Below are 27,715 nucleotides of genomic sequence, written 5' to 3'. Positions count from 1 at the left end.
CCTTACACCACCATTCCTTAATTACAGGGAAATCAAGGATATGACACCTTGGCAGGTCACTGCTGACTCCTTTCAGTGGGCAGTGGAAGGCAGAATTCAGTGACCACCTCACGGGAGCAAGGACAAATAACCTACACCAGTGCAATTTTAAAGAAAGCCCAGAGCCAAGCAAACACTATAATCTAAAGCCCTGACCACGTTCCTGCCCTGATCCCAACTGCAAAGCACAGAAGGGCACAGGATTGAGGAACAATCCACCTGGGGAACTCCAGAAAGGCTGAAATTTCTGCTTCTAATAATTGATGTTACCAGCCTGTGCTTGTGGTGGTGGGGTACAGGGGGTGGGTGCAAGGGAATGGGGGTACAGGGGGCAGGTGCAAGGGAAAAGAGAACTAAAAGGCCACCCCAAAAGCAAGGCCTATCACTGCAGAAGATCAGAACCAACATGGCCACAAAAGTTTTGCGAGGGCCTTGGTTTTGCTCAGTCCCTCTCACACAATCTAATTAGGGCAAAGGAAATTGCTAAAGTTGCTTTTGAAAGACACTCAATGGTGAGGTCTTGAAGGCCCTGAGCTTGACAATTGGCTGCCTACATGAGGCCTAGAAGTACAGATGGAAGGCAGCTTGCTCAGGTGCCAGGCTGTCAGTTGGATTAAAATGACTCATTTATTTACCAAAGAAGCTCACAAAGTGCTTTAGCTAACAGGCAGAGAGGGCCTAACGGCTCTCCAAGCTGGGGAAGAAGCTCTCGCGCCTTCCCGGCCTGCCAAAAGTCATTACTGCCGAGTGTGGAAAGCCATCAGCAGGGTAGAGACCCCCGTCGGCAGGGTGACAGATTGGGCTGCGTAATCAGAGGAGGAAGGGGAGAGCACAGAAGCTGTCAGAGGCGAAAGCTCTTGGCTGGGGCCGCCAGAAAACTGGCAAGATGAGTTAGCGTGACTGAGTAAACAGCAAACAATCTCCAAATGATCTTTCCTCCCTCCCTGGAAGAGATGAACTTGTTTAAAAGGCACGTCCCAAAGGAAGCCGCAAAGAACTTCGGTGAAGGAGAGAGAAATAAATCTGGACGAGACCCTCTGAGATGAGCGGCCCTTCTTTATTTTCTTGTCTGCCAGCTTATATTGTCTGGCAAAAATATTTTATGGAATATATTAATATACACATGACATAGAGCAAATTAATAAAAGGAACAGCAGGTCCCATTGCTTACTAGAGCGGAAAGATGGGTGGAGAACATGGCATAAGGGACAAGGGAAGGACGGCAACATTATTTGTGTTGCTCTTTTGTGAGCCAGGTTTCAGAATTTTGTGGGCACAAAACGTGATTCCGCGGTGAGAAGAACAGAACCATCTTTTTGCAGAGGGTTTTTTTGCCGATATGAAGGAAGGTGTCAGAAAAAGCAATGCCCTCGGAGGCAGGAGGTGGTCACAGTGCCTGGCTGCCCTTTGGACATCTGCGTTGGGGAGGCACCTGTAATGTGGGACTGGTGCAAAGTGTATCTCTATATTAAGGTGTCCATATGGTCCCCATTACTGTGGTAACAGGCCACCTCCTGGTTTCAATGCATTTGTCCTCCCAACATCTCTGTAAGATAGAACTGTGCTACTTTCCCCATTTTGCAGATGGGGAGTTGAAGCGCTGAGAGATTTTGGACTCAGACACACAACTTACTGTGCTTAACGTGCTGACCGTGTGCCAGCTGAGCCATGGTCACCATAACCCTCAGGATCTGCATCCCTGCCTTGCAGGAAATGCAAAGTGGCTTAGATTGAAATGGAGGAGGGCTATGATCAATGTGTTACCTTACACCACCCTCTTCATGGCAATCCAGGTTAACTCACGTTACCTCCCATTTGTGACAGGTCTGGGGCAAACTCAACTATCACTGCTCAGCTGACATGTGGCTACTTGCCTTGTCATCCCAATTCCATATCCACCTGCACAGAGTCTGTGGCATGGCAGGAAATCAAACTACATCTCCAGTGTCTCAAGAGGGGAATCCCATCCACTGGGATTTCTTTATCCAACTTCTTCCTACCTTGTGTCAACAGCTGTATGCTTCCTGACAGATTTTTCCTGTCACAGGCTGCATTTCCCCTTCAAATGGTCTCACCCAGGAACTGATAGCCCAGAGACTGCAATGATTCTGCCTTCTCTTTGTCTGAAATTGAGCATTCACTGTCTTTCCAAACTCATTAAATTGGAATTTCAATAACAAGATATGCACCTGAAATTTCTCAGATATAGGCAGCATGTGCATGAAGCATAACAAAGTTTAGTTATTTATTTTTTGGAATTTACCAAACACTTTTTATCCTCAAATCACTTTACCTACACCACTGAATGATCTAAGCTTTGCCATTCTTCTCAATTGAGACACTAAAGTATTACCTCTGCATACAAGGAAACCAAGTAATAGTTACAATTATGCATAGCAAGGATGCATTTTGACCTTGATCAAACCACTGAAAGGTCCTGCACACAAGCAGGAGCAGGACTAGCATGTAACAAGTACCATTTTAGAGGTGATATAATATAATATATAATTTGGCAATGCTAAATCAAACACTCCCATACACATGGCAGTCCTGGGTTGAACTGCAGGCATAAAAACAAGAGAAAATCCAGCCCCTACTCTCTGAACAAAATTGCAACTGGTTTCCTTTAAGAACACTGTGCTGCAAGAAGAGGAGTCATTTCAGAGCTGGAGAGGGTTTCTCAGCTCTAATTACTCCCGATCGCTGTAATTTACAGGTTTGCGGTGGGTAGAAATCGCCAAGATTCACACGTTTGCAGATCAACAGCTGCCACTATTAGAGAGCAAATCGTGCAGCCTTCTGCACCACTGCAGCAGGCTGTGGCACCCACAGGTCAGCAACGAGAGGGGAAGGTGCCACCACAACACAAGGGTGCCAGCAAACTTCAGCAGAGGACAAGAATTTCTCCCTCAGCGCCCCTGGAAGAAGCTTGAAGGGCACAGGGCGTGGAGAGCAGCAGAGTATGTGCATCTGCATTGACCCCCTTCTCTGGTAGGGCTCCCCTTCCACCTCTGCAGGTGTTTGGTTTTAACCCTTGGGTAGTTATTAAGATGGGAAATATCACATTACATCCAATTTTTCTGGCAGTTACGGGGTATGCTACAAATCAGGATTGCATTCTACTGGCTGCATGCAGAGGGCAAGGCTCCAGCTTCAAATGAACGGATTTTTCCAGACATAAGGCCATGCAAAATACTTAGTGGCCTCTGTATAAGACATCTGTGCATGGTACCTTGCAGCAAAAGATCATATAACAGTTTGCAAAGAGGGCCCCAGTCCTTACTTAACATATGAGATGCAGAAAAAGGAGATGACTTTCCTCAAGGTCAGACAGAGCTGGAATCAGAGCTCAGTGCCAAATCCTCTGGTCTACCATTAGAGATCAGACAGGCCCATTAGTGTGGAGCTGCAAAGGGACTCCAAGTTACTTACAGTGCAAAGCAAAACTCCGGTCTTGGATTTTAGGAACTCCTGGAAGACCTCTGTTCTTTCCTAGAAGATTGAAAAATAAAAATTAAAAGACTGCTTATGCAGATTGCAATCAAAGACAAAGCAAATTAGCTAAGGTAACAATTTAACAACTGTGTGTTGTTCACTAGATCATGTACGGCTTCAAAAGCAAAGGAATTGGCCTCATGAGTTCCAGTAAGACTTCCTGCAAATGGAAAAAAAAAAAAATCTGTGGCACACAGGTGTGATCCCAGGCAGGAAGGAACAGTGTCTGGGGAAGGCTGGATGCATTTGGTCAAAACAAAGCAGCCAACACCTCCATGGTTTGCACAGAAGCACAGCCTGTGTATGCCAAAAAGCAGGAACAGTTTTACATGGAGAGGGGATCCACAAAGGATTAGGCAGCACCAGCAGAAGCACTGGCACACTTTGTGGGCAACACAGGCTTTTGTGAGTGCAAGGAAAAGCTGGACATGTTCACTGCTGTCTGTCCAGTCACACGATGGGCAGGATAAGCCCATTTTGTTGACACAGTGATATAATCACATCACAAGAGATCAGGCTCATCATGTGCCCAATGGGCCGTGCAGACAGCCCTGCACTGACTCGGGGGTTATTAAGTATCAGTGACACTCAGCTGCTCATGTGAACTGCTGTGGGACAAGACTTAGAGTAATAGGGCTGGAGAGATGAGAGCTTGGCCAGAACCCCCTGTCCAAGGGGGTAAGGATGCAGGACTCCTGGGCTCTCCAGGCAGCTCCCAGGGCACCCTCCCTGAGCCCTTCCCTCACACTGGCAAAAGCCACCAACAGGCTGCAGACACTGGGACAGAGGCTGTTCCTTCCCACGGGTTTCAGGGGCAGGTGCTCCCCAGCCTTGTCCCCATCACGGGTCTGCACCAGCAGAACTCCTGCAGCCCCCACTTCCAGTATGGGCTCAGGCCCCCAGGCAGGGCCAGCCACAGCCCCCAGATCCCAAATTATCCCACCAGCAGTCTTTGAGCCACTGAGCCCCAGAACTGCAGGAACCCAGTACAGCTCCTCAGTTACCTTCAGAAGCCTCCTGCTTTGCCAGTCCCCAAACTATCCCAAGCACACTCTTGTCAGCTTAGCTGACAACTTTGGGGGCTGTTTTTAACTGGATAAAAGCCACAAAAACTGACTCCCCAACTCACATTACATCCCAATGATATCTGCTGTCTGACAAGACAGTCTCAGCACTAATAACCAAAGGCCTCAGCAGCACTTGGTCTTTGCTTGCCAATACCACCTCTGCACCTACACTCCCCCTCTGCAGTTGTGGGAAACAACTGCACACACACAATCCCTTGATCTGGTTCCATTTGCTCTTCTGCTTTTCAGAGCTTAGGTCTTCTCTGGCCTCAGAAACACCAAACCCCTTTCCTTTCTGCGCCCTCCTTCCAAAACATCCTTGTTCCATGTTTCAAACCTTCCTTCCCAGAGTTCTGGCTGGGAGGTAAGTGAATGGCCTGTTATGTTGATGATACAGAAGAAACCTCACACACTTCACTCCCAGCTAGAGGTACAAAGAAGGGAAACTTGGGCCCTTGCTTACACACTGAACCCTCTGCTGACAAAAATTAAAGAAGAGAGCACGCTGTATCTTGTTGACAATGACAGCAGCCGTGCTCAGCAGTACCATATGGGATCCACAATTTAGCTCCATTAATGCTCTTAATTTGAAGACATCAAGCACTAATTACACACTGGGTACTAAAAAGGCAAAACCCTTCCCCTGGTGCCAGCTACTTAGTGGTGTTCTGTTGGCTTAACAGCTGGTCAGGGTAGAGTTGGGCCAGACCAGGCCTGCTCACTTGCTCAGGCAGGCAGGTTGAGGAAAGGCCAGACTGCAGGGACAGCAAAGCACATGTTTCTGGTCTCCACAGGATGGGAATGAGTGAGAAAAACAATGGCTCTTCACCTCTTGCTTCATCAGAAGAGCTCTATTCATTTACCATCTCTGCTGTGCAGCTCAGAGTAGAGTGGCAACTCTCTCCATCACAGACCAAGGGCAGGATCGGGGCTGAACTTCCAAGGGAGGTCTCTCAGCTACTCAGGGGAACTCTATAGTGACAGCTCATTTGACACTCTTCTCCTGGCCTCTCAGCCCTCTGAGAGGGCTCCAACCTCTTCACTCAGGCCTATCTGACTAGAACCCAAACCTATTTTGAGGTAATCATTGTTGTATTGCTATTATTCCATCCAGGGAAAGGAGCAATCTGTCAAGACAGTGTTCTTCAAAACCAAAGCCAAACTGCTCCATCCTCATCTAATGGGGGCAACCTATTAGGTGGTAATGTTTCAGGGCTTGGGCAAGGTTTTCCTTTGGCATTAAAAGTCTGTCTGGACTGCATGAGAGAGAACCACAGGTCATAATGGACATTGTGACCACAGGATATAAATGGTTTAAGTGCACCCACTGGGAATAGAGAAAGGCTGCCTCAGCCTGCTGAAATAACACCTCTTGCCTCTTCAGCTGTGCTTTTCAGATACAGCTACCAAGGTACTTCCCAGAAATGGGACAATATCCTTAGTCTCATTAGCAGATGGAAGAGTGAGGCCCCTAGAGGTGAAATGACTCTCTGTCCTCTCTTCTGCCCTCTTCCCCAAAATAGCCACATAATAAATCATAGGGAATAAGGAATAAAACTGCGTATCCTGACGTTTTGGGAATGCTTACTTCCTGTTCCATGTCGCCGTGCAGACGGAGAAACCGTAAGGACACGGAGGAGGGAGATGAATGTCCAGGTTGTTCCAACTCTGGCCCTCCTGCAAGGACCTTTACAAGGAGATCATAGTAGAATTCCACTTGTTCACAGCTGGAGAAAAAGATGATCATCTTGTGGTGTTTTTCAAACTGCACGAAAAACAAGAGAATTGCACATGACCACTTCCACAGGACTCCCCCAATTCCCTGATCACTAAAAGATCCCAGTGGTTTACACTTCTGGGGATATAATTACATGGAAAAAGGATTACAGAGTTTGACACCAAATAGTGAGCTCACAAAGGAAGTGTGAGTGCACATCTCACTGCCAGCACAAAAGACACAACAGCACCTCAGCTCTCTTGTGGTTCAAGATGCACTTCAAAGCCCTGGATCTAATCCATGCTGTCCTAAACAGAGGAACAGATAAAGGAGCTGGAAGGGGGAAAGGGTTACTTAGTAATAAAAATGCAAACAGAATCTCACCTTGCATTTCCCAAGGATAAAAGCTGCTAATGTGACAAGCCTCAGTTTGCTGGGGACCATCACGAAATACTGCTTGAGCTTCTCTGGAACAGCAAAGTTTTCCTGCTCCGTGCAGTTCGATGAACTACTGGCTTCTCTATCCTTTTGTGATGCTGGTTTGAGCACCTTCTGGATTTCATCTGCTATGGAAATGCTGACGGGATCATTCAAACTGATATCGGCCAGTCGAGTTACTCCTGAACCACAGAAAGGGAGAAACACATGAGGCCCAGTCTGGTCCAGTCTGGGGTGTGAGGATGTGTTCACAGACACCAAACAATTCACACAATTCCAGTGAAAAGGAGTGAAGGGCAAGGACCCAGTGAGCCATGCCTATGCCACTGACAGAACATCTCCACAAGCCTCAGACTTAGCAGGGCTTACCAGGCTTAGCTGCTGTTGACTCCACCAAAACCTTCACAAGACACTACTTCAGCCAACTGTGCTATTTCACAGCACATAAATGTCTTTACAGACAGACAGCATTTGGCAGTCCTGGTTTTAAATGTGTGTGTGGGAAAAAAAACCAACAAATCTTCACTCTCTCAAGAGTGCAGGAGTCATGAGGCCTGGCTCAACTGCAGCCTAAGGAACTGAGTGCTTGGATGACACAGAGCAAATCACACAACAGCTCTCCTGTCATCAGCTTTCTGCCTTAATTCTGCATTTGCAGAGCAAAGAATCCAATCAGTGCTTTCCAGGTGGCTTTGCTCTCAAATTTGGGAGATATATGTAAGGACCATGTAAATATATACACTGATAGCAATTCCAGTACTGAAGGACAAGGGTCATAAGCCAAAGAAATGAACAGGCATTATTCCACTTCTGCAAAAAGCTTCAAACTGGGCTGTAACAGTCAGACTGAACCAAGTATTTTGCAGTTGCCTGTGCATTATTCAGCTAAAAGAGTGTGTCTAACCCACCTTCTGTGAGAGTGGCTGACAGCAGGACATTCTGACGTGTCTCCCTGTGGGCATTTAAAGTGTTGAGTATCACGGCCACATCCTTCTCAAAGCCCAGGTCCAGGATCCTACAAAAACAGCAGAGGGGATAAAAAGTGCTGTAGGAAGGAATGAGGAGAAAGTCTTAATACTACATGACATCTTTGCAATGAATAATTGTACAACAATCTGTCCAAAGCGGGTATTTCTTCCTAATCCCAGACATCTGGTGCTTGGCTGAGGCCACTGAGCATGAATGGCTTAAGATCATGCTTTCTGTTGTATTTTTTTTTTAAATATTTAGTGAATTATGATGCAGAGGCCATATCAGTTATTTTCCATATCTAAACACTTGGAAGTTTACCTGTCTGCTTCATCAATAATGAGCCACTGAGTGTGACGGAAATGAATACATTCTGTGGACTTGATGTGATCAACCAGGCGACCAGGGGTGGAAATGAGGATATTTATCCCTTTCCGTAATCTGTTTAGATTTAAAAACAAAAGAAAAAAGAAAATCCCTGTAAGACAAAGAAAGAAAAAACCCCAAAACACAGAAGTTACCAGGAACTCTGGAATAGGAAGCCAGAGTGAGGAACTGGAACTTACAGAGGGGGAAAAGGGCCACAGTAAAATCAGGGACAGTGCTTTCTCACTGATTAAAACTGAAATTTCTTGCACAGCTAAAATTTATTCTTGATCATCACTGATACTCTGATACTCAGAGGCATACTCAGTGAGAAGGAAATATCAACATTAAAAAAATCTAATACATCTAAGCTAGATTTTCCTTTCTAATTGAGTACTTGTTTTACTGCAAAGAGTAAACTTCTTTTTGTGTATGCTTATATAGAGAGAAATGAAAATTCCATTTTGGATTACCAGCTTACAATTCAATTTTTAAAAAGGGAAAAGGAAGGGATTTTTAACACCAGGAAATCTCTTTTCCAGCAAGCAATTTCCCCCACAACAAATACTGTAGGCAGCACTCGGTGGTAAGCAAATACAGGAGTTTGTCAGAAGAGTAAAAAAAAAATACTGACAGAAGAGATCATCTTCTCAGAAAGCTCATCAACATTTTAGAAACAGATCCAACTGGGGGAAGTGAATGTTTCCTGCTGACCCAGTCACAGTGTAGTGTCTGTGTAAGATCCAGAGGGATCACAGCTTGATCCAAGCTCACCATCCTCCCTCCCAGTAAGAAAAACTCAGAAGATGAGTAACAGATAAAGACATTGTAGAGCAGAAGGATCCAAAATACAATTTAAGAAGTTGGCTTCCTACCTGGCTTTTTCTGATTTTCTCTTTTCTCCCCCCATTAGCACTCCAGGCACAATCCAGGTAAATGGCTACAGGAAGGAAAACAAGACCAGTACTGATTTCTCTTAATAAAGAGACAAAGCCTAATGAAAACATGATGTTTCTTGGCAGAGAAATGACTGGGGGCTGATAGCTGCATGTATCTGATGTGATCTAACAGCCAGTCTCCATGCACTCTCTCACCCACAGCTCCCCATCAATGGTACCTTTAGTACTAGCCAGTAACTCACTTCCCACATCATCCAAGAAGATGGAAATTAAATCAGTTTTGCACCGCTTCCAATCACATTATAATATTTCTTTTCCTTCTCCCCATGTAGCCTCAATGTTCAAAGACAAGCCACAATGCTATTTCTTCATCTTGCCTTTAAGCAACATCTTGCTGTGGCCAAGGGAAATTTCAGAAAAGCACAGGACTTACAAAGTTTATGGACACACCCAGACCTACATGCACACAGTGCCCATGCCTGTGAACATAAAATGTCAGTCTCACTGATACTGCAGGAGTTTTTGCCACTTACTTTAATGAGGTCCAATCCTTCACTGAATCTACTACTGCCCAATATTTAGAGGGGAGATAATCAAAGCACAGCACTGCCACTGCCTCACTCGGGAGCAAACCCAGGACAGCAGCAGAGCAGGGGCTGCACACGGGTGTGACTGAGAAACAGGCTCAAGTTTGCTTCCAGAAGCACTCCTACAAAAAGGGTTTCTTTTAAAGGTTTAAAGTAAGGAAGATATCCAAGCAAGTTGGCATTAGCAGTTGGCATTACAGGAATTGTGTCGGGAGCAGCTCAACTCGCTTTTTTCTCCCTCGGTACTGACACAATCACATCACACCCTCCAGTTATGCAGCCCCCCCAAGGGCCAGTCAGATCATGATCTAAAACTCCTTTGGGTCACTATGACAGTTTACACACTGGATTTCATGGTTACTATACATGATATGTAAGAAAAGCTAAAGGGGATCAGCCCAGACTGACCAGACTTCACCCTCTGAAGGACATCAAAAGTTCACTATAATAACTCCTAATTACTATGGAAGAAGACTGAAGTACTTTAAATCCAAGCATGACACAACAAAATCTTACTTGGTAATTCCAGCACTAAAAAAAGGCTTGGGAAGTCTCATTATTTCAAGGAAAAAAAAAAGAAAAGGGAGCAGGAATAGGGGTGAGATAAATGACTTAGATACCTTGTGGCCCCATGGTAAGATACTCTGCCTCAATTAAAAGGAAAGCACTATCACTTAATGATTTTAAAAGCCTTCTCATTTCTCCAGTCATTCAGTTGGCAAAGCAGTTCACCAAGTTCTGCTCCCCATCTGAAACCCATCTGGCCAGTATTAGTTTCATTGTCACTGAGAGAGTCTCCATTCATAACTCAGACTGAAACAATGAAAGGGATTTCTAAAAACAAATCACTCTGAAAATCAACTACTCCTGTTTATCAACACACGTGCAACTAAGGTGCCATAATTAATCACTTAATTGCTCATGTAATAGTTTAAAACATGCCACAGGGGAATCATGCACTTAAACACATTTATCTTTAAGGACTATACATCTTGCCAGGTGCTGGATTTCCTTAAAACATCCAGCTGAATTCTCAGGAACTGAAGTTGCTTAGCCCCTTGCAGCATGAGGCTCAAGGAATGGGAAGAACACAGAGCATTGAATTCTTACCTTGAGTAGTTTCTGCATTGTATCAAAACTTTGGAGTGCAAGCTATGGAAACCAAGAAAAGAAAATGAGCTCTGATAAAGTCTCTCTGGACCACAAAACTGGACTACAAGTCCCTATGGCTCAAAAATCTGTAAGCTAATCTAGTTATGTCTATCATCAGAATTTTGAATACATCCTTAATTTTTCTTTTAGAAGCTGCTTATTAATTTTTTCTCCTGAATAATCCCTCTCTTATTATATTTGGGCCTGCTCAAAACCCTCTCCATGGTTCAGCCCCACAAGCCAGCTCTCAGGACAGGAAAGAACTCTGCTGGATTCTGTGGATGCCCCTGGGAGAAAACAAGCTGGAGGCACAGGAGAATTTGCTCCACTGGAGGAGTAAAAGGGAAAATGTCACAAATTCTGGAAGAAAACCACTGTGAAAGTGAAATGTAGCTCAGAGTCAGGGCAGCTCACACTGTCCCCTCCCCTGACCCACGGTGTGATCACACCACTGGAACTTCCTACCCCTGCATTTCTTTTCTCAAGGAAAGCCATTGCTTCCAATACAAAGTAATACCAATTGTAATTACAAACTACCTTCCTAAGTGCTCTCAATGGCAGCCCTTTAAACAAGCTTACACACAGTTTCCTCCAAGCTTAGTATTCACACAGCATCCTTGAGAGGCAGTAAGTTGCTGCTGTAAAAATTTAAATAGCTTTAGAGCCTTCTCCTTTCATGGAACTGAGCAGAGATATTGCACTGCAGGTTGCATAAAATATTGTGCCCCAAATGAGACACCTGCAATACATTCTCCACGTGGAAGTTATTATCATTTGTCATACAAAAAAGTAAAAAGGTTGATACCCTCCTCTGACATTGCCTTTGCAATTGCAAATAATATAAATGAAATAGAGGAGAGTTCAGTGGAGAAACCAACTCTTGGAGGCCTCAATTTCAGCATTCACTTGTGGATTTGAAAGAACAGCTTTAAAAATGAATTGTTTGTATAAACCTGCACATTTGCAAAGCTGATTTCACTGGTTTTACTCACTCCCCCTGTGTGAGTTAAGCACAAGGCATGCACTGAGCTAGAGAGGTTCTGCAGGCTTCACAATTCACAAGGAAAACTTAGAAATTCCTTCTCCCTTACTCTGGTGTGGCATTGAACAACAATGACAGCGCTCTTCCTGTGAGGGCAAGATCCCAGCAAAAGGACAGAGAACATTTCCCAACGTGGGGAGCATTAGAGTTCCCCTTCCCTGGTGGACCCACATTAAAAATCAGTGTTCAAACACTCAGATTCAGAAGGAAAAAGGCCACCTACCTCTCTTGTTGGGACGAGTACAAGTGCATAAGGGCCATCACTGCGCTGCAAACACACAAGGTCAGGTCCTCTAAGAATGCAGCACTGAGAAACAGAGCCCTTCCACACCTCACAGCTCTCAGACAACACAGACAGTTCTGAAGGGCTTTAGTACAAGTTTGTACACAACATTTTAGGGTAATTCCCACCTCACAGATTTTTTAAAAAATCAAGTCTTTCACCTATCAATCCTGTATTGGCTTCTCTTCCCTCCTGGGAACCTGCTCACAGTCAAACCCAACATTTTATTCCACACACACATTGTTTCACTTTTGTATTTTCTGAGCTGCATAAACACTCTATTTGATTCACAGCAACAACCCACAGGTAACACCTGCAGAAAGTAACTACCTAGGATGGCTTGGAAACACTTCCACCTGTAAGTCAGGATGATCTCTATCCATAAAAAGATGGAAGACCTGCAGCAGCATTTCCTGGTCAACCAGATGATCCAAATTGGGAGCAACTATCAAATCTCACTCCACGTCAAAGACTAATTAATCTTAAAGACAAGGCAGTGAGCTCTGTTTTCAGTTCTCCCAACCTCCAGACCGTTGTCTCTCCTGCACTCTACCTTCTCTAAACCTGATAATTCAGCCTATTTGCAGTTTACCCTGCTCCAAGGAGCAATGGGGAATGAGTGACATTGATCTTGGATCAGCTGTGTCTCAAGGGAACAGGAGGGTCACACACATCACATGCACAAATAAAGAGGAAGATACACTGATTGATCTCTACATCAAGAAGAGACAGTAATGACTACAAGAGCTGGATTTTGTTTTTATTAATCTTATTATCAAAAGCAAATATATTTAATTCTGTTGCACCTACCTGTATTTTGGATTCCATTCCTTGCAAAGACTGTACAAGTGGAATCCCATAGGCAAGAGTTTTACCTTTTTGAAAGGGAGAAAATCAGAAAACTTTCCATCAAAAGAAAACCACGTGGCAATTACAGCACTTCAGCAAATTAAAGCACCATTTGTCCCACCATTCTTAAACTGCATTCAGAGCCTGGCCCCCACCAGCCTTCCCAGCCTGGCACTGTATGAGCTGTACTGGGAATGTGAGGTTTAAATTCTGCATTTGGGATCCAGTTAAAATGCCCTAAGGAAGGAGAGTGACAATTCAATACTGACCTGAGCCAGTCTGAGATCTCACCAGAGCATCTCTGCCTTGCAGGAGCACAGGAATTGTTTGCTTCTGAACACTGTGTGAAAAACCAAACAGGTGAGGAAATGTAAATGAGACAGAGGATAGAATCCATCAGCTTTCCTATGCAATTTGTTTCCCCCAGATTCCACACATTCATCTCTGCTGTGTGGCTACATCAGTTGAGGTGATTTCCAAGCAAAGCCATTAGACAGGCATCAGATGTGATCAATTCAAATCAGGTTTTATGATTCAAGGACCAAACTAGAAGGCAGGACTCCCAGGTTCCACCTTCAGCTGTGACCTGCTGTGTAACCAACAAGCCATTTCCCATCCCAAACTTTGGAAGCAACAAACCCCAAAGCAAATGGGACATCAGGCACTGTGGTCTTCACAAACCAATTACATATAATGAAACAATCACAGATGATTGGTTTTAATGGGTAGTGAGGCACAAAGATTTTATATTAATTTGCTTACCTGGTCATGCTACTTATGTTCAGGACAGTGTTTATGGTGGAGATCTAGGGAGACAACAAAGAGCAGTAAAGGTTTAATTCTCAAACTGTTCCTTTTGTCATTTTTTTGCAGTACAAAGGCAAAAACTAGAAGACTGATATTTATTCTCTATATAACTGGTACAGGGCAACCAAATATAAAGTTCTCATGTCCTTGAAGTTCTTCTAATTAATCAGAATTACACCACTGCTGGTTTTCTGGGTTTTTTTGGTATAACAGCTGCAAGCAGTGAAGGTGCTGGGACTGTGTTTGGGTCAGGTCAGGGGCCAGCACCTTGAGCTGAGAGACTGCAACAGAATCAGGTGAAGTACTGGCAATCCTGCCCAGGTCACCACAAATAAAGGTGCCTCTCTCAGCTCTCTGATCTGTTCCCCACCAAAAAAATCATGTTTTGAGCTGTGCAGCCTCCCTGCCACTCACCAGATGAGGATGGAGGTCCAACTGGCTGAAAGAATCCGTAGTGAAAACATTTTCTTGCACCTGCTGCACTGCTTTTCTGAGCCAGGGGAAACAAAGCAAACAAAGCACACAGTGGGGTTAAAAATTATACATCAGCATTCTACACAAACAGCAAAGAAACTACAGTACCAAGCAAGGGCAAGAATTTGAGACACTGACTATCAAGGCATTGAAAGTGGTTTTTTTTCCCTCCTATTTGTCTCAAATACCTGTGAATTTCTGGGATATCTGGGTTGTTTTTGAACAGGCTGGATGTCTTAATGAAAGGTCTGCTCTTCTGGCTTTCATTTCGGTTGTCAGTCAGCTGCTTCTTGGGAACTGGCTTTTGTGGTGGATTCCCCTTCCCCCTCCTGTCAGCCTCTGTGGCACCTTTCCTGAAGGTGTTCAGGGATGGTTTCCGTTGGCGTTTCTCAGGTGGGTTTCCATGTGGTGACTGGAGCTTCCTCTTCAGAGCACCGGGTTGCTTCAACATGAACAAACAAACCAGAGTCATTAATGACCGACAATTAACAACGTGATATCCCGGTGAGCACAAACACCAGCCCACAGAGGCCTTTTTTTTGGAATTTCCCACTCCATGATTAAAGAAATTAAGTTTGACTTTTGCAGCTGCACAGTTGCTACTCCAGTAGATCCACCACCATGTCTGGGATTTCTGACACTTTCAAAAATCTGAAGTCAAATCTAAGTGCTCTTCCCTAAAGGATTTCATCCAGCTTCTCCAGTGACTGAGCAGAACATGCTTTAAAAAACTTCTCTCTCAAGCTCTGCAGACCTCCAGCCCACATTAAAGCCATGCCTGTAGGATTCCCTCTTTCTGTGGGCACAAGGGATGGCCTGGACTTCTCTCCAACTTATGCTTCTGCCAACTCTCAGCCTTTCTGAGCTCTTGATTTCTTCTTCTGCAGCTGATCTTCAATCACCTAAGAAAAGCTTTTGCTCTCCCCATATCCCTCCAGGAACAGTGAATTAGCAAATTAAACTTCATTTGGTCCCAAAGCTCTTCAGTGTCCCCCAGCCCTTTTTCAATGAACTTGTTCTTCCCCATCACAACTGCAAAACTCCTAAAACATGTGAGATACCAGCAGAATCTCATCCCATTTTCCCCCTCTCTCTTCCTCACTCTGAGTTGCACTCTTTTGTCTTCCCACAAACCACACTGTTCTCAAGCTCTCTTATTTTTTTAAACTTATTTCTTCACATGTTGGGCAAACAACCAAAACCCAACCTCCTTCCACCAACGATCACCATCAGGAAAGTGGGGGTGCCCTGTCTCAAAGCACCTGATACAATAAGGACAAATCCTGTCACTCCCTTTACTCACACACCCTTAAGCACAGTATTTTAAGAAGAATTTTAAAATTCAGAATAACAACTGAAACAGCCCAGAACCACTCTAACAACAACTTTAAAACCAAAAACGTGTATTTAATCCGTTCTTACGCTCCTCTCCTCAAAACAAAGCACCTATTCTTGCAGCTCACAGCACACCAACAATTAGAAAATTTCTTGAAAGTATAAGACTTCCCCTCTCTGGCAGCATTTTAAAGCATCCCGGGATGAGGCAGAGAGAGCTGGGGGAGCATCACCCACGGGCCGGTAACAGGTGAGGGCAGGGCTGGGCTGTCCCCCCGCAGCCCACCCGCGGGGCTCGGGCGAGCTCGGACCTGCCCGACCCCGAAACCGCGACCCGGGGAGCCCCTGCGAGCCTCTGCTGCGGGATCGGGCTCGAGGGGTGCGGGGGGACCCAAAAGCCCCATTTAACAACTTGTCGGACGCTGAGCCCCCGATCCCCGGGGCCGGTCGGGGTCCCGTGTCCTGTGTTTCATGTCCCGCACAGTCCCGTGCCCCGCAGTGTCTCACGTCCTGTATCCCAGAGTGTGCCGTATCCCCTGTCCCGCAGAGTCCCATATCCCGCAATGTCCCACGTCCCGCACAGTTCCCACGCCCTGCGTTCCGTAGTGTCCAGCAGTGTCCCGTGTCCCGCACTGTCCCGCTCCCTCACGCCCGTCCCGCTCCCCGCTCGTACCGCGACGATCCCGCGGCCCCCGCTCGCACCGCCGCCATGTCCCTCCCTCTCCTGTCGCAGGCCCGAGGCCCGCCCTCGCCCGGCCGGATCGTGAAAGCAGGACGGGCAGCGAAGCCGGGTCCCCTCCTGTGGTAACAGAAGCCCCTCCCATCAGCCACTCCACCCCTCAGCGCCGCGGGGGAGCTCGGGTCTCCCCGCTCCCCCTCCACTCGCGTACCGGGCCCGCGGGGGCGCGCAGGCAGAGGAGGGGGCAGCCCCGGCCTGGGCCCGCCCGGGGGGGCCTTCGTCGGCCGGCGCGTGCGCGTCGGCCGCGAGAGGCGGTGGCAACATGGCGGCGGCGCGGGAGGAGCCGCCGCTGAAGGCCTCGAAGGTGGTGGCGGCGGAGGAGGCGGCGAGCGGCGGCGAGCGCCGCGGTTCCGACCTCACGGCGCGTGCGGCGGGAGCCCGCGTGCGGCAGGGGGGGGGGGGGGGGGGGGGGGGGGGGGGGGGGGGGGGGGGTGCAGCACGGTCGCCAGCGGCCTGGAGCCGCTGGCGTGGGTCCGAGACCACCGGGTGTCGGTGAGCACGGCCCGCAGCAATGGCGTGCCTTTGGAGCAGCTCAGCGACGTGCACAGCCGGGCGGGCAGGACATGGTCATCCACCGCACCGCCGTGCCCGCGCCCGCCACCGCCTGCCTGCTCAAGGTGAGCGCCCGGCACGGCCTCAGTGGCACCTTGTTAGTGTGTGTGAATATATAAAGGGGGGGGTGTGGTGCCACGGGGATGGAGACGGGGGTTGGACATCAGGAGGGATTTCTGCACAGAAAGGGTCATTAGACACTGGAAGGGGCTCCCCAGGGAGGTGAAGGAGACTCCGTCCCTGGAAGTGTTTAAGGAAAGAGTGGATCGTAGCACTTAGTGCCATGGTGGTGTTGGGTCACACGTTGGACTCGATGATCTCTGACGTGTTTTCCAACCTAATTGATCCTGTGATTTTGCTTTGTGTTGCCAACCACATGGACACGAGGCAATGGGCAGAAACTGGTGCCCCAGAAGCTCCACCTGAACACGAGGAAGAACTTTTTCACTGTGCAGTGACAGGAACAGGTCGCCCGGAGAGGGTGTGGAATCTCCTCACTGGAGATATTCCAGAGCCACCTGGACACAATCCTATGTCACGTGCTCTGGGATGGCTCTGCTGGAGCAGGGAATGGAACAAATGACCCACTGTGGTCTCTTCCAGCCTCACCCATTCTGGGATCCTGATCCCCCTCCTGGGGAGCCACCACAGAGCTGCCCCTTCTCCACACAACTTCCTGCAGGATCTCATGTGTCGATGTGTTTTAAAAGCAGAGGGGAGAAAAAAAACCTATCCCAGTGACGTCCAGGGGAAATGTGATCCAGTATTGAGGAGGTTTCAGGGATTCTAAAGTTCTGTGGTTTTTCTAAGAATCACTTGAGCTCCAGTGCAGTTACTTCAGTAAAATTTAAGTAGGAATCTTCCTTAGTTTGCTGCCTAAGCTGAAGGATTTTTGCAGCAGGGGTTGCTTTGTCCTTCAGAGGAGTACCTGATTTTTTACAAAGTTGGCAAGTCTGGGTGAATATTTTATTAAATAATAATTCTGTTATTGTGGATCTGGTTTCGTGTTCTGAAACAATGCTAAGAACATGGAAGAGTTGAAATACTGAGTGCTTTACACTTTAAATATTATACAGCAGTATGAAAACAGGCTCTTTGATTCAGCAGAGAAAAAAATTCAATAGCTGAGAGTCAAAACAATACAAATTCCTACAAGTTCATCAGGGCATTAATGAGGCTGAGATCTTTAGGAGTGACCTTAATTAACCATTGCATCAACATAGGGTAGGTTGTCATAGGGGATGCTCTGTTTCAAGTGGGAATTAATTCCAAGAGAGCATTGCTAAAAAATTAGTTGTACAATCGTTTTAATAGTTCTTTTTGTTGTCTTGTAGGTCGGCCCCAAAAAGGAGGTGGCTGAGTGCAAGGAGAAGTTTGCCAGCTCCGTGGATCCGACCGTGAGCCAGACGTTCATGCTGGACCGAGTGTTCAACCCCGAGGGGAAGTCCCTGACACCCATGAGGGGGTTCAAATATTCCAGCTGGTCCCCTCTGGGCTGTGACGCCAACGGGAGGTGCCTCCTGGCCGCCCTGACCATGGACAACCGGCTGACCATCCACGCCAACCTCAACCGGCTGCAGTGGGTGCAGCTGGTGGACCTGACCGAGCTCTACGGGGAGCGCCTGTTCGAGGCCGGCTACAAACTCTGCAAGGCCGACGCTCCCTGCGGGGAGCTGGGCGACTTCCCGGAGTTCCAGCGGCGGCACAGCATGCAGGCCCCCGTGCGCATGGAGTGGTCGGGGACCTGCACCACCCAGCAGGTCAAGCACAACAACGAGTGCCGGGACGTGGGGAGCGTGCTCCTGGCCGTGCTCTTCGAGAACGGCAACATCGCCGTGTGGCAGTTCCAGCTCCCCTTCCTGGGGAAGGAGTCCATTACTTCCTGCAACACCATAGAGTCCGGGATAAGCTCCCCCAGCGTGTTGTCCTGGTGGGAATACGAGCACAACAACCGGAAGATGAGCGGGCTGATCGTGGGCAGCGCGTATGGCCCCGTTAAGATCCTCCCCGTCAACCTCAAGGCGGTCAAGGGCTACTTCACACTCAGACAGCCCGTGGTGCTGTGGCAGGAGATGGACCAGCTGCCCGTGCACAGCATCAAATGTATCCCCCTCTACCACCCCTACCAGAAGTGCAGCTGCAGCTTGGTGGTAGCTGCAAGGGGCCCTTACGTGTTCTGGTGCCTCCTGTTGATCTCCAAGGCGGGCCTGAAGGTCCACAATTCCCACGTGACGGGGCTCCACTCCCTGCCCATCGTGTCCATGACGGCGGACAAGCAGAACGGCACGGTGTACACCTGCTCCAGCGACGGGAAGGTCAGGCAGCTCATCCCCATATTCACAGACGTGGCTCTGAAGTTTGAGCACCAGCTGATCAAGCTCTCGGAGGTGTTTGGCTCCGTCAGGACTCATGGAATTGCTGTCAGCCCGTGCGGGGCGTACCTGGCGGTCATCACAACCGAGGGCATGGCCAACGGGCTGCACCCCGTCAACAAGAACTACCAGGTTCAGTTTGTCACCCTCAAAACCTTCGAGGAGGCGGCTGCACAGCTCTTGGAATCTTCTGTCCAGAACCTTTTCCGGCAGGTGGACCTGACGGATCTTGTGCGCTGGAAAATTCTGAAGGATAAGCACATTCCTCAGTTCTTACAGGAGGCACTGGATAATAAGATTGAGAGCTGTGGTTCCACTTACTTTTGGAGGTTTAAGCTGTTTCTCCTGAGGATTTTGTATCAGTCCATGCAGAAAGCTCCCTCAGAGGCCACGTGGAGAGCTTCACACGAGGATGCCAAAATCTTGATCTCGGATTCCCCTGGGATGGGCAGCACTGAGGATGATCAAGAGGAAGGAACTTCAAAACAAGCCAGCAAGCAAAGCCTGTGTGACACAGGCAAAGGTGTGGACTTAGATGACACTGCAGAGGATTCTCTCCATCAGTCAAGTGACACTGGAGGGCGGGAGCCAATGGAGGAAAAACTTCTTGAAATACAGGCCCAGATTGAGGCCGTGGAAATGCACTTGACACGGGAACACATGAAACGGGTGTTGGGAGAAGTTTATCTACACACATGGATTACAGAAAACACCAGCATTCCCACCAGAGGAGTCTGTGACTTCTTAATGTCTGATGATGGCTACGATGACAGAACGGCACGAGTAAGTGACCTCTGTGCTCAGGGGATTCCATGTTAGGAGTTATTTCCTTCTCCCCCCTCCTGAACATACAGCTGGGGTGGGAAAGAGAAGTGCAATCGTGTCATCCTTACCAGTCAGCTCCTCCTCATTCAGGTTAAATTGTCCTTCCTTCAAGCTGTGGGGTAGGAAGGAATGTAAATACAGATGGTGCATTTTGGATCAGGTACAATAAAGAATAATCGTGCCTGAAGTTTGGCAGCACAAGGGAGAGGACCAGGGTTGTTCTGCTGCTCTCAGTGACTTAAAACATGTACCAATTAAGAGAGATGTTTGTTTTCATGACTGAGCTTATTTAATCTATCATCTCTGCAAAACTAAACTTTGGATGCATTTCCTCTAGTCAGTTATGCTGCAGTTCCAGTTTTAAGAGCTGCAGAAGTATCATTTCTGAAAGTATCTATAATTGAGCTCTGTGGTTGTTCAGGTGGTACATCAGGTCTTGGCATTGCTCCCTGAGCCTTCAGTGGAAGGATCAGCTCCAGAGGTTGAGACAGGTGGGAACACTGCATCAGCCTCCTGGCTCTTAAGACTCAATGACAAGAAAGGTTCAGGTGTCTCTGTGCCTCTGTGTGTGAGCAGAGAACAGTTCTTTTTCAGTCCCTAAGTTCTTAAATCACTTGAACTCTAAAAATCAGCCTTTACTTTGCATCCAGAAGGACAGGGGAAGGAAGCACATGTCCATTACTGATGTATGTGGTGTTCTCCCTGCTGGAATCACAGGCAAGTGTGGCCATCAGTAATTCACTGGGAAAGTATTCTGGCACAACTGCTGGGTTGTTACAGCATCCAGTTATTATGAATTGAAGGTTTGAGAGGTTGATTTTCTTCTCTTAGAAACAAGATTCTTGTTTTATAATCATTAAAAGCTGACTTCTAGATTGTATTTTATCTGTTCAGTTTGCTGTCACACTGTAAAGATCCTTAGGATATGGTTTGTATCTGTTGAAACATCAGAGACAAATTTGATCACATAAATGTTCCACTATACTCCAAGCTGGCTGCTAAGGACATGCATCCATTTCTGAACAGGAATTATTTTTTAGCACATCCACTGTGATAGTCATGAGGGAAAGCATTGCTGTAATGGTCAGTGGTGTAATACCAGTTCCTTCAGTACTTATAAAATAGCTTAACATTATTGCTTTTCAGGTCTGTGTCCCTTTACTGTGGGACAGAAATCTTTGGGAGATGACAACACGAGGAGAATAAATGAACACTTAGTGGTGTGTTACGTTTCTTACACCTTCATTTCTTTGAATTCAGTGCAATTCCTCTATCATGCTCTGAAACCACAGTACCCTGGGAGGCATTTCCACCCCTCAGCTGTGTTCCTATAATCCCTGCTGACTCCTGTGTGTTCCAGGTGCTGATTGGGCACATCCTGAAGAAAATGAACAAACAGACGTTCCCGGAGCACTGCAGTTTGTGCAAAGAGATCCTGCCCTTCACCGACCGCAAGCAGGCCGTGTGCTCCAACGGGCACATCTGGCTCAGGTAACGGGCTCTGCAGGAGGTTTTACCCTCCTCTGGATCATTTAAACATGCTTTAAGAGTTCACCTAAACTGCTTGGTAGTGTTGGAGTAAAAACTCACAAAACATGTTATCTGTGCTGCAGTGTTTGCTGGCTGTTATTTGTCCTCTTCCATGAGAGAGAGAGGAGGTTGGATTGGTTCCTTAACAATACAGCATTTTTATAATAAAATGCTTTTTGATCATCTTTTTTTTTTTTTTTCCACGTGGGGGAAGGTGAGGACAGGGAAAAAGCAAGCAAGGGCAAATTAAGGACAACTCATCCTTTGTGGAACATCAGGTGAAGGAGAGTGTATTCTGGCTCCTTCAGTATTTGAAAACAAAAGCAATTTAACAAAAAACGGTTGAAAACAGGCACACTGAGAAGTCAGACAAGTTCTGGAACATCTAGAAAATTAAATCTTCCTGTATGGGGTTCACTGAGATTGTCCCTGAAGCCTTGGCAAGACAGTAGTCTGTCACAAAGATAAAACTTTGCCTAACTGGTACTATGTGCTACTTTGGGTAAATATTCATGGCCTTAAGGAGCCTCAAGCTTTTCACCTCCTCTCCTGCATGCTAAAAATTTTTTGGCCAATGATGAAGCCTTTTTCAGTGGTATATTGATAAAATGCCTTGTCCTTCCACAGGTGCTTTCTGACCTACCAGTCCTGTCAGAGTCTGGTGTACAGGAGGTGTTTGCTTCACGACAGCATTGCACGGCACCCAACCCCAGAAGGTAAACTGTCCTTGGCAAAAGGGGCAGGATTAGGTGTTTTTAACTTTCATCTGCAAAATGTCTTGAATTAGTTTCATTGGCTTTTCTCTTTCAGGCAGTTACCATGTGAAGCTCTAGTGCTCTGCATTTCACAGTGTCCTGTTGTCTGACGTGTTAATTACTAATCAGTGACTGCAGAAATTGATGTATAAATCCACATTTTAATGAGAGCTGGGTAAACACAATCTGTGCTGGAATGCTACAGCAGTTAGTTTATATTCAGGTTGAATATATTAGCATCCAGTTATGGAAGAGGGACAAAGAAACAGGAACCAAGGACTGTTATGTGAAGGATCTAATTTCAGTTTAGAAAATGAGAACAGTACATTTGTGCCATAGTGAACCTTTAAATTTATTTCCTATATAGGTATTTAGATGAGTGTGTAAGGATATAGCACAGACTGTTTCACCTTCATTTTGTCTCCTGCTGAGGTGGAATTTAAACTGGCATTGCTTAAAATTTCAGAACAGAAATGGAGTTGGATTCCTCTGAATTCTCAGCTACTCCTGCATGGTGAATATATACAAACTGTTCAGGATTCCTCTTTGTGCATCTCAGGTGTCATTCCTCTGTTCACCTCTACCCCCAGCTTTGAACAACTTGTTTTCTTATTTGCAGATCCTGAATGGATCAAGAGGTTATTGCAAGGACCTTGCACGTTCTGTGACTCTCCTGTGTTCTAGAGAAAAGCTCTGCAAAGACTGAAAGCATTTTCTCTACTCCATAAGCTCCCTTCAGCCTTGAAGGACACAGAGCAGAGGAACACAGACTCTGCCAGAGGGACACCACCTCATCCACAGCCCTGTACATAGAACATCGGAGGTTCTGGAAACTCCTCAAGTCCAGAGCCCATTCCATGCTCCAGAAACAGGAGTACACCTGGAAGAGCCAGTTTAAAAGAGGTTTGGAAGAGCACCCTATGGAAGGCTCAGCAGCTGGACACTGACAACTGAAGTGTTGAGCACAGTGTGAACTGTCCTTTCTGCCCTACTGTGTCATTTCCCAAAAGCTGGGACGGGAACATGGAGCTGCCTCTGGAATGGTCCTGGTGGGTAGAGAAGGCTTCAGCTTGTAGTGCTCCCTTTGCTTTTTAACAAGCACTGGCACTTGCTGCAGAATATTAAACTGTCAAAAGAATTTGTGGCTCCAATTCCTTGCTGAGTGAAGCACGTGCCAGTTACAGCCACAGGAAAGAAATTGGCCATTCCAGCAGTTCCCCTTAAAGTCTAGAAGAGTAACTGCCTCGTAACTGTTGTAACACTATTGAAGTCAGGAGGGGGATATTGGCTGCCTGGGTCAAATAGGGATCAGTAAAAATAATTTTTAAATGTAATAATTATTAAACTAATAGCAATTAGATTAAACACTAATAATATATATAATTTCCAATGCTCTTTAGTCTCTTACCCCACTTTCTTTTTCTGAACTAACTCCTTCCCAGCTTTTGCCAATGTATTTGCCTTTGGCTTCACTTAACCCTCTACCAACAGGAATCATCTTTTCCAGTGTAACTCAGTTACCAAAAACATTACTAATTTACCTTATTTTCAATTAAATTGCAAGTCTCCCTTGCAGGAATTGAATTTTACACAAGTCTGACACACAAGCAATCACTCCCAGCTGACAGTTTCTCTTTTCACAGCAACACAGTAAAAAACCCCAAACAAAGAGAACACCCCAAACCAAACCCCCACCATGGCTGACACGTTCTAGGTAAGGCCAAGGAGGCTGGTGAAGCTACTCATGGATCACAGAATGGTTTGGGTTGGAAGGGACCTTTAGGATCATCTCAATTACCACCCCCTGCCCATGGGCAGGGACTAAAACCTCTCCACTAGCCCAGGTTGGCTCCAAGCCCTGTCCAACCTGGCCATTGGACACTTCCAGGGATCCAGGGGCAGCCACAGCTTCTCTGGGCAACCTGTGCCAGGGCCTCTCCACCCTCCCAGGGAAGAATTTCTTCCTAATACTCAATCTAACCCTGTCCTCTGTGAGTGTGAAGCCATTCCCCCTTGTCCTGTCTCTCCAGGCCCTTGTAAATAGTCTCTCTCCATCTTTCTTGTAGGCTCCTTTAGGATAAGTCTGACTCCCTCATCCAGAGATTCATAAACACACCAATGATGTAGAGTGGCTGAGCCCAGACATTTATTTTGCCTTCTGACTGTCCTATCAGAAAAAACATCTCTCTCTCTTTGCCATCTGTTCCTACCAGGAGCAGGAGAATCTTTTTCAACTTCCTATGCAGTGTTAGAGGAATAACACCTCCAAAACGTGTCTGGTTACCTGGTACAGTTTGTCTTGTTAACTTCAATCCATTAACTGTCAAATAATCCTGAGTTTATGTATTTCCATTCTGCAGAGCATCAGTGGCAGAGGTGTCGCCCTGTTTGTGATTCCTGACACTTTAACTGTGTGGGAGGTGCTCTACAGCTGTTGAGAAATCATGGAATTGTCCTGACAGCATCAGTCTCCCAACAGTGCATGTGTGATTGGTGCTTGGTTCCTCGATTCAATGACTATGCATATTTTGGTAACGTTCCTTCACCTTCAGTAGGAACGAGTTTTTGTTCAGCTCACATTAAACAAGTCAGCTGTCCTTCTGTTCAGTGTCTCATGCATAAGCATGATTGTGCTGAGAATAATATTACTACAGTAGCCTAGAACAGCAGAAGCACATTCATCTGTAAAATAATTAGCCTCGTTTGTAAATATCCTTGGAAGTGGTACCATAATTGTATTAAAGAAATGTTTAGTTTTTTATTGCTGTGCATTGAAAATTGAAATTACTTCAGTGTGTCTGCAAAGAAAGGAAATGTAGCTCGTGATGGCATCCAGTAAAACACAGAGTAACCTCAATACCCAGTGTGTGTGGAGTCTGGGGCCAGCTCTGGGACCTGGGACAACACTGGTCTCCTTCCCAGTGCTGATGGGGCTTGAGGGGAATAGAACATTCATTTCCAGCATGAGCTGAACAGGTGGTTTACTTGTGGTGCTTGAGAAAGTATTCTGAGTGGAAGCTGCAAGTCCTTGCCCTGACAGTCGTGACCTGCTCATCAGTAAATGTTCCAATTGAGAAACTCTCCTGCCTGTGGAAAAGGGGAGGGAGCTCTGCAGAACCACGTCAGTGCTCTTAGAAAAAGTCAAAGGTCACTTCTTTGATAGTGGCTCAGAAACCATAAAAACATCCTGATCTGCTGAAGTGTTTTCAGTCTGGCTGACCCAAAGGTTCAGCATGATAACAGATCAGATTGATTCCTGGTGATTACTTCTGGAACTCTTGAATTTCCCTGGATTGAGTTTTAATGCTTTCCCATGTAGAAGCTTAGCACACCTCACATTAATGGGGCGGCATTAATGTTTATTTTCCTTGTCTCTCAAGGCAGTAAATACTCAGTCTAGCATTGCCAGTTTATTTAACCTGGTTTCAGACTGCAGGGAGAGGGGAATTTTAAAGCCCACAATGTCAGCTTTGCATGCCAGTGGCGATCCTTTGGCACGAAGCTTTCACTTCTCACCTGACCCATTCACAACAGTACACAGGAATTGTGATTTCATTTTTGTTTAAACCAGCACTCATCCCTCAGTGCATTTTTAACCAGCACAGGCTGAAATAGCAGAGCCCACCTCAGGCAGTAACATTTAACCCCTGGTGCTGCTCTGACGGGGTTTTTTTGCCCAGTGAGCAGCTGAGGCTGCTGCAGGAGACCTTTTGCCTCCTGGACTCATGATGTGCAGTTCTGGGAACACAGAGGTTAGTCCCATTCCTGGAGCAGTGTAACAACCCACACACTGTCCTAATCAAACCTCTTGCCTTCATCCCATGGGAAAGGCAAACTGGAGCAAGGTGGGAGCACCTGCTGCCAGATCCTCGTGCTATTTTGCCACTAATGGAGTTGCCTCCCCAAACTAACACATAGCAGAGACACAAGGTGAAGTGTTGCAAGAAGAAATCCCACAGAATCAGGGAGTTTATCTCACTGTGGTTTTGCCTAAGTTTTGCAGGATATTTCAAACAAGTGAATAGTTGAAGGTTGTCCTCAACTACTTCACCATTTGGTGGTGAACACTGGCTGTTCATGATGCCTCATCTCCAGAGGGAGAATCACACCAGCAGACACTGAGGGTTCCTGATGCACTGCTGCTTTTTTTTTTCCTAAAGGATTGTGGTATTTGCTCTTGCAGCTGAGAATTAATAGCCAAAGATTCTGTTCTGTATCCAAAGCTAACGTGTCACTGTCCTTGATGAGCAGCTTCTGATAGCATGTGAGATTTGCTACTGACACTGATAACAGAGTTTATCCCTCCTCCACTGGGATGAAGAAATCCAGGCTAATCCAGGTTTGATGGATAAGCAGAACAGCTCTGGATTGTACAGTGTCTCAGTGCCTTGGTGCTGGATGCCATTCTTGGAACGAAGGTGGGAGTTTGGGGTCATGAGGACTCAGTCTTGTCTCCAAATTACACCCGCTGCTCTGGAAGTGGTGACAGGGGACCTCATTGCTGCCTTTTACCTCAATTCAGCTCTGGGTCAGCAGCTTCATCATTCAGTCACCCTTTCCTTTTGTGTGTTTCCTCATCCTATTAATCCTGTGGCATATTTCTAGAGAGGAAATGCTATGGTTGCTAATGCACAAAGACAATAAGTATCTCCCTAATTTTCTTAAATTTACCAGGATTTCCACAGGCTAATGTACCATCAGTGATCATGAGCAACACAACACCACTTACTCTGTCCTCATTAAGGGTTTCTTGACATAAAAGAACTGAATGCAAACACAGTCCTAGTTGAAGGCCAACAGATCACACTGTTATGCCAACAGATCACACTGAAATACCCTTTACAGGAGACCTGTTTGTACAAGTGTAATCTCTCCAATACAGAGCCTTTCCTCTATGACTTCCCATTTGGGAAGCAGGACAGCCTTGCAGGCACAACTGCTGGAAGCTCAGGTGCCACCTACAGCTCTGGCATTGGGGAGAGGATGAGGAAGAGCCATTCCTGCTCCTCAGAGCCATGGAGCAGGTCAGGGTTAATGGCTGGGGCTGGTGCCATCACCTGAGCAGCATCCAAACCTCAGGGGAGAGGTAAGAGCAGGGAAATCTTCCAGGAGCTACAGGGGGTTCCTGCAGAGATGGTGCCAGAGGTACAGGGTCTCCTGTCCAGGGGTGTTCAAGTGTCCTTCCACCACTGAAGGATCTGGTGTCTGGAGCAGGTGGCACAAAAGTCTGTGGAACAGTTGGACAAACATCTTGTTGCTCAACTAGGTAATGAACAGCATAACATATAGGGTATGGCACAACCTCCAAGCAGCCCTCTCTGCAAAGTGTCTCTGGAAAGCAGAGTGATGGAAGATGTCCATTCCAGACCCAGACAAGCCGTACAATAAGTAAAATCTAATCCCTGCTGTGTTCTTCCCACCTC

General features: G+C 46.6%; 2 protein-coding genes across 3 annotated transcripts in view; one reads left to right on the top strand and one right to left on the bottom strand.

Moving 5' to 3' along the window:
* DDX31 (DEAD-box helicase 31) overlaps positions 1-16,370 on the bottom strand; it is a 47,108-nt gene extending 30,738 nt beyond the window's left edge. Inside the window, exons 1-14 of the mRNA XM_029960544.1 lie at positions 16,356-16,370; positions 14,373-14,626; positions 14,125-14,195; positions 13,666-13,709; positions 13,173-13,243; positions 12,865-12,929; positions 11,995-12,039; positions 10,688-10,729; positions 8,967-9,031; positions 8,047-8,166; positions 7,665-7,771; positions 6,703-6,938; positions 6,190-6,366; positions 3,472-3,531 (exon numbers count right to left, since the gene is read on the bottom strand). Of these exons, the coding sequence (XP_029816404.1) occupies positions 3,472-3,531; positions 6,190-6,366; positions 6,703-6,938; positions 7,665-7,771; positions 8,047-8,166; positions 8,967-9,031; positions 10,688-10,729; positions 11,995-12,039; positions 12,865-12,929; positions 13,173-13,243; positions 13,666-13,709; positions 14,125-14,195; positions 14,373-14,451 (1,182 nt within the window). The 5' untranslated portion in view covers positions 14,452-14,626; positions 16,356-16,370. The remainder of the gene's footprint in view (positions 1-3,471; positions 3,532-6,189; positions 6,367-6,702; positions 6,939-7,664; positions 7,772-8,046; positions 8,167-8,966; positions 9,032-10,687; positions 10,730-11,994; positions 12,040-12,864; positions 12,930-13,172; positions 13,244-13,665; positions 13,710-14,124; positions 14,196-14,372; positions 14,627-16,355) is intronic.
* Positions 16,371-16,806: 436 nt separating this feature from the next.
* GTF3C4 (general transcription factor IIIC subunit 4) lies at positions 16,807-27,087 on the top strand. 2 transcript variants are annotated; one of them, XR_001920870.2, is made up of 6 exons: positions 16,822-16,875; positions 18,145-19,965; positions 21,368-21,498; positions 22,165-22,253; positions 22,912-23,341; positions 24,653-27,087. XR_001920870.2 is itself a non-coding variant. In XM_018074199.2 (5 exons), the coding sequence occupies exons 1-5, from the start codon at positions 16,822-16,824 to the stop codon at positions 22,974-22,976; spliced, it is 2,160 nt and encodes a 719-aa protein (XP_017929688.1). In that variant the 5' UTR covers positions 16,807-16,821; the 3' UTR covers positions 22,977-23,813. The 2 variants fall into 2 exon arrangements, 1 of the variants encoding a protein (XP_017929688.1); XM_018074199.2 differs by lacking the exon at positions 24,653-27,087 and having other exon boundaries at positions 16,807-16,875; positions 22,912-23,813.
* The last annotated feature ends 628 nt before the right edge of the window (positions 27,088-27,715 follow it).

Source organism: Manacus vitellinus, unplaced genomic scaffold, assembly GCF_001715985.3.
Source record: "Manacus vitellinus isolate BGI_N305 unplaced genomic scaffold, ASM171598v3 scaffold_27_pilon, whole genome shotgun sequence".
In the NCBI taxonomy this organism is placed as follows: domain Eukaryota; kingdom Metazoa; phylum Chordata; class Aves; order Passeriformes; family Pipridae; genus Manacus; species Manacus vitellinus.
This window is presented reverse-complemented; position numbering and strand designations above follow the sequence as displayed.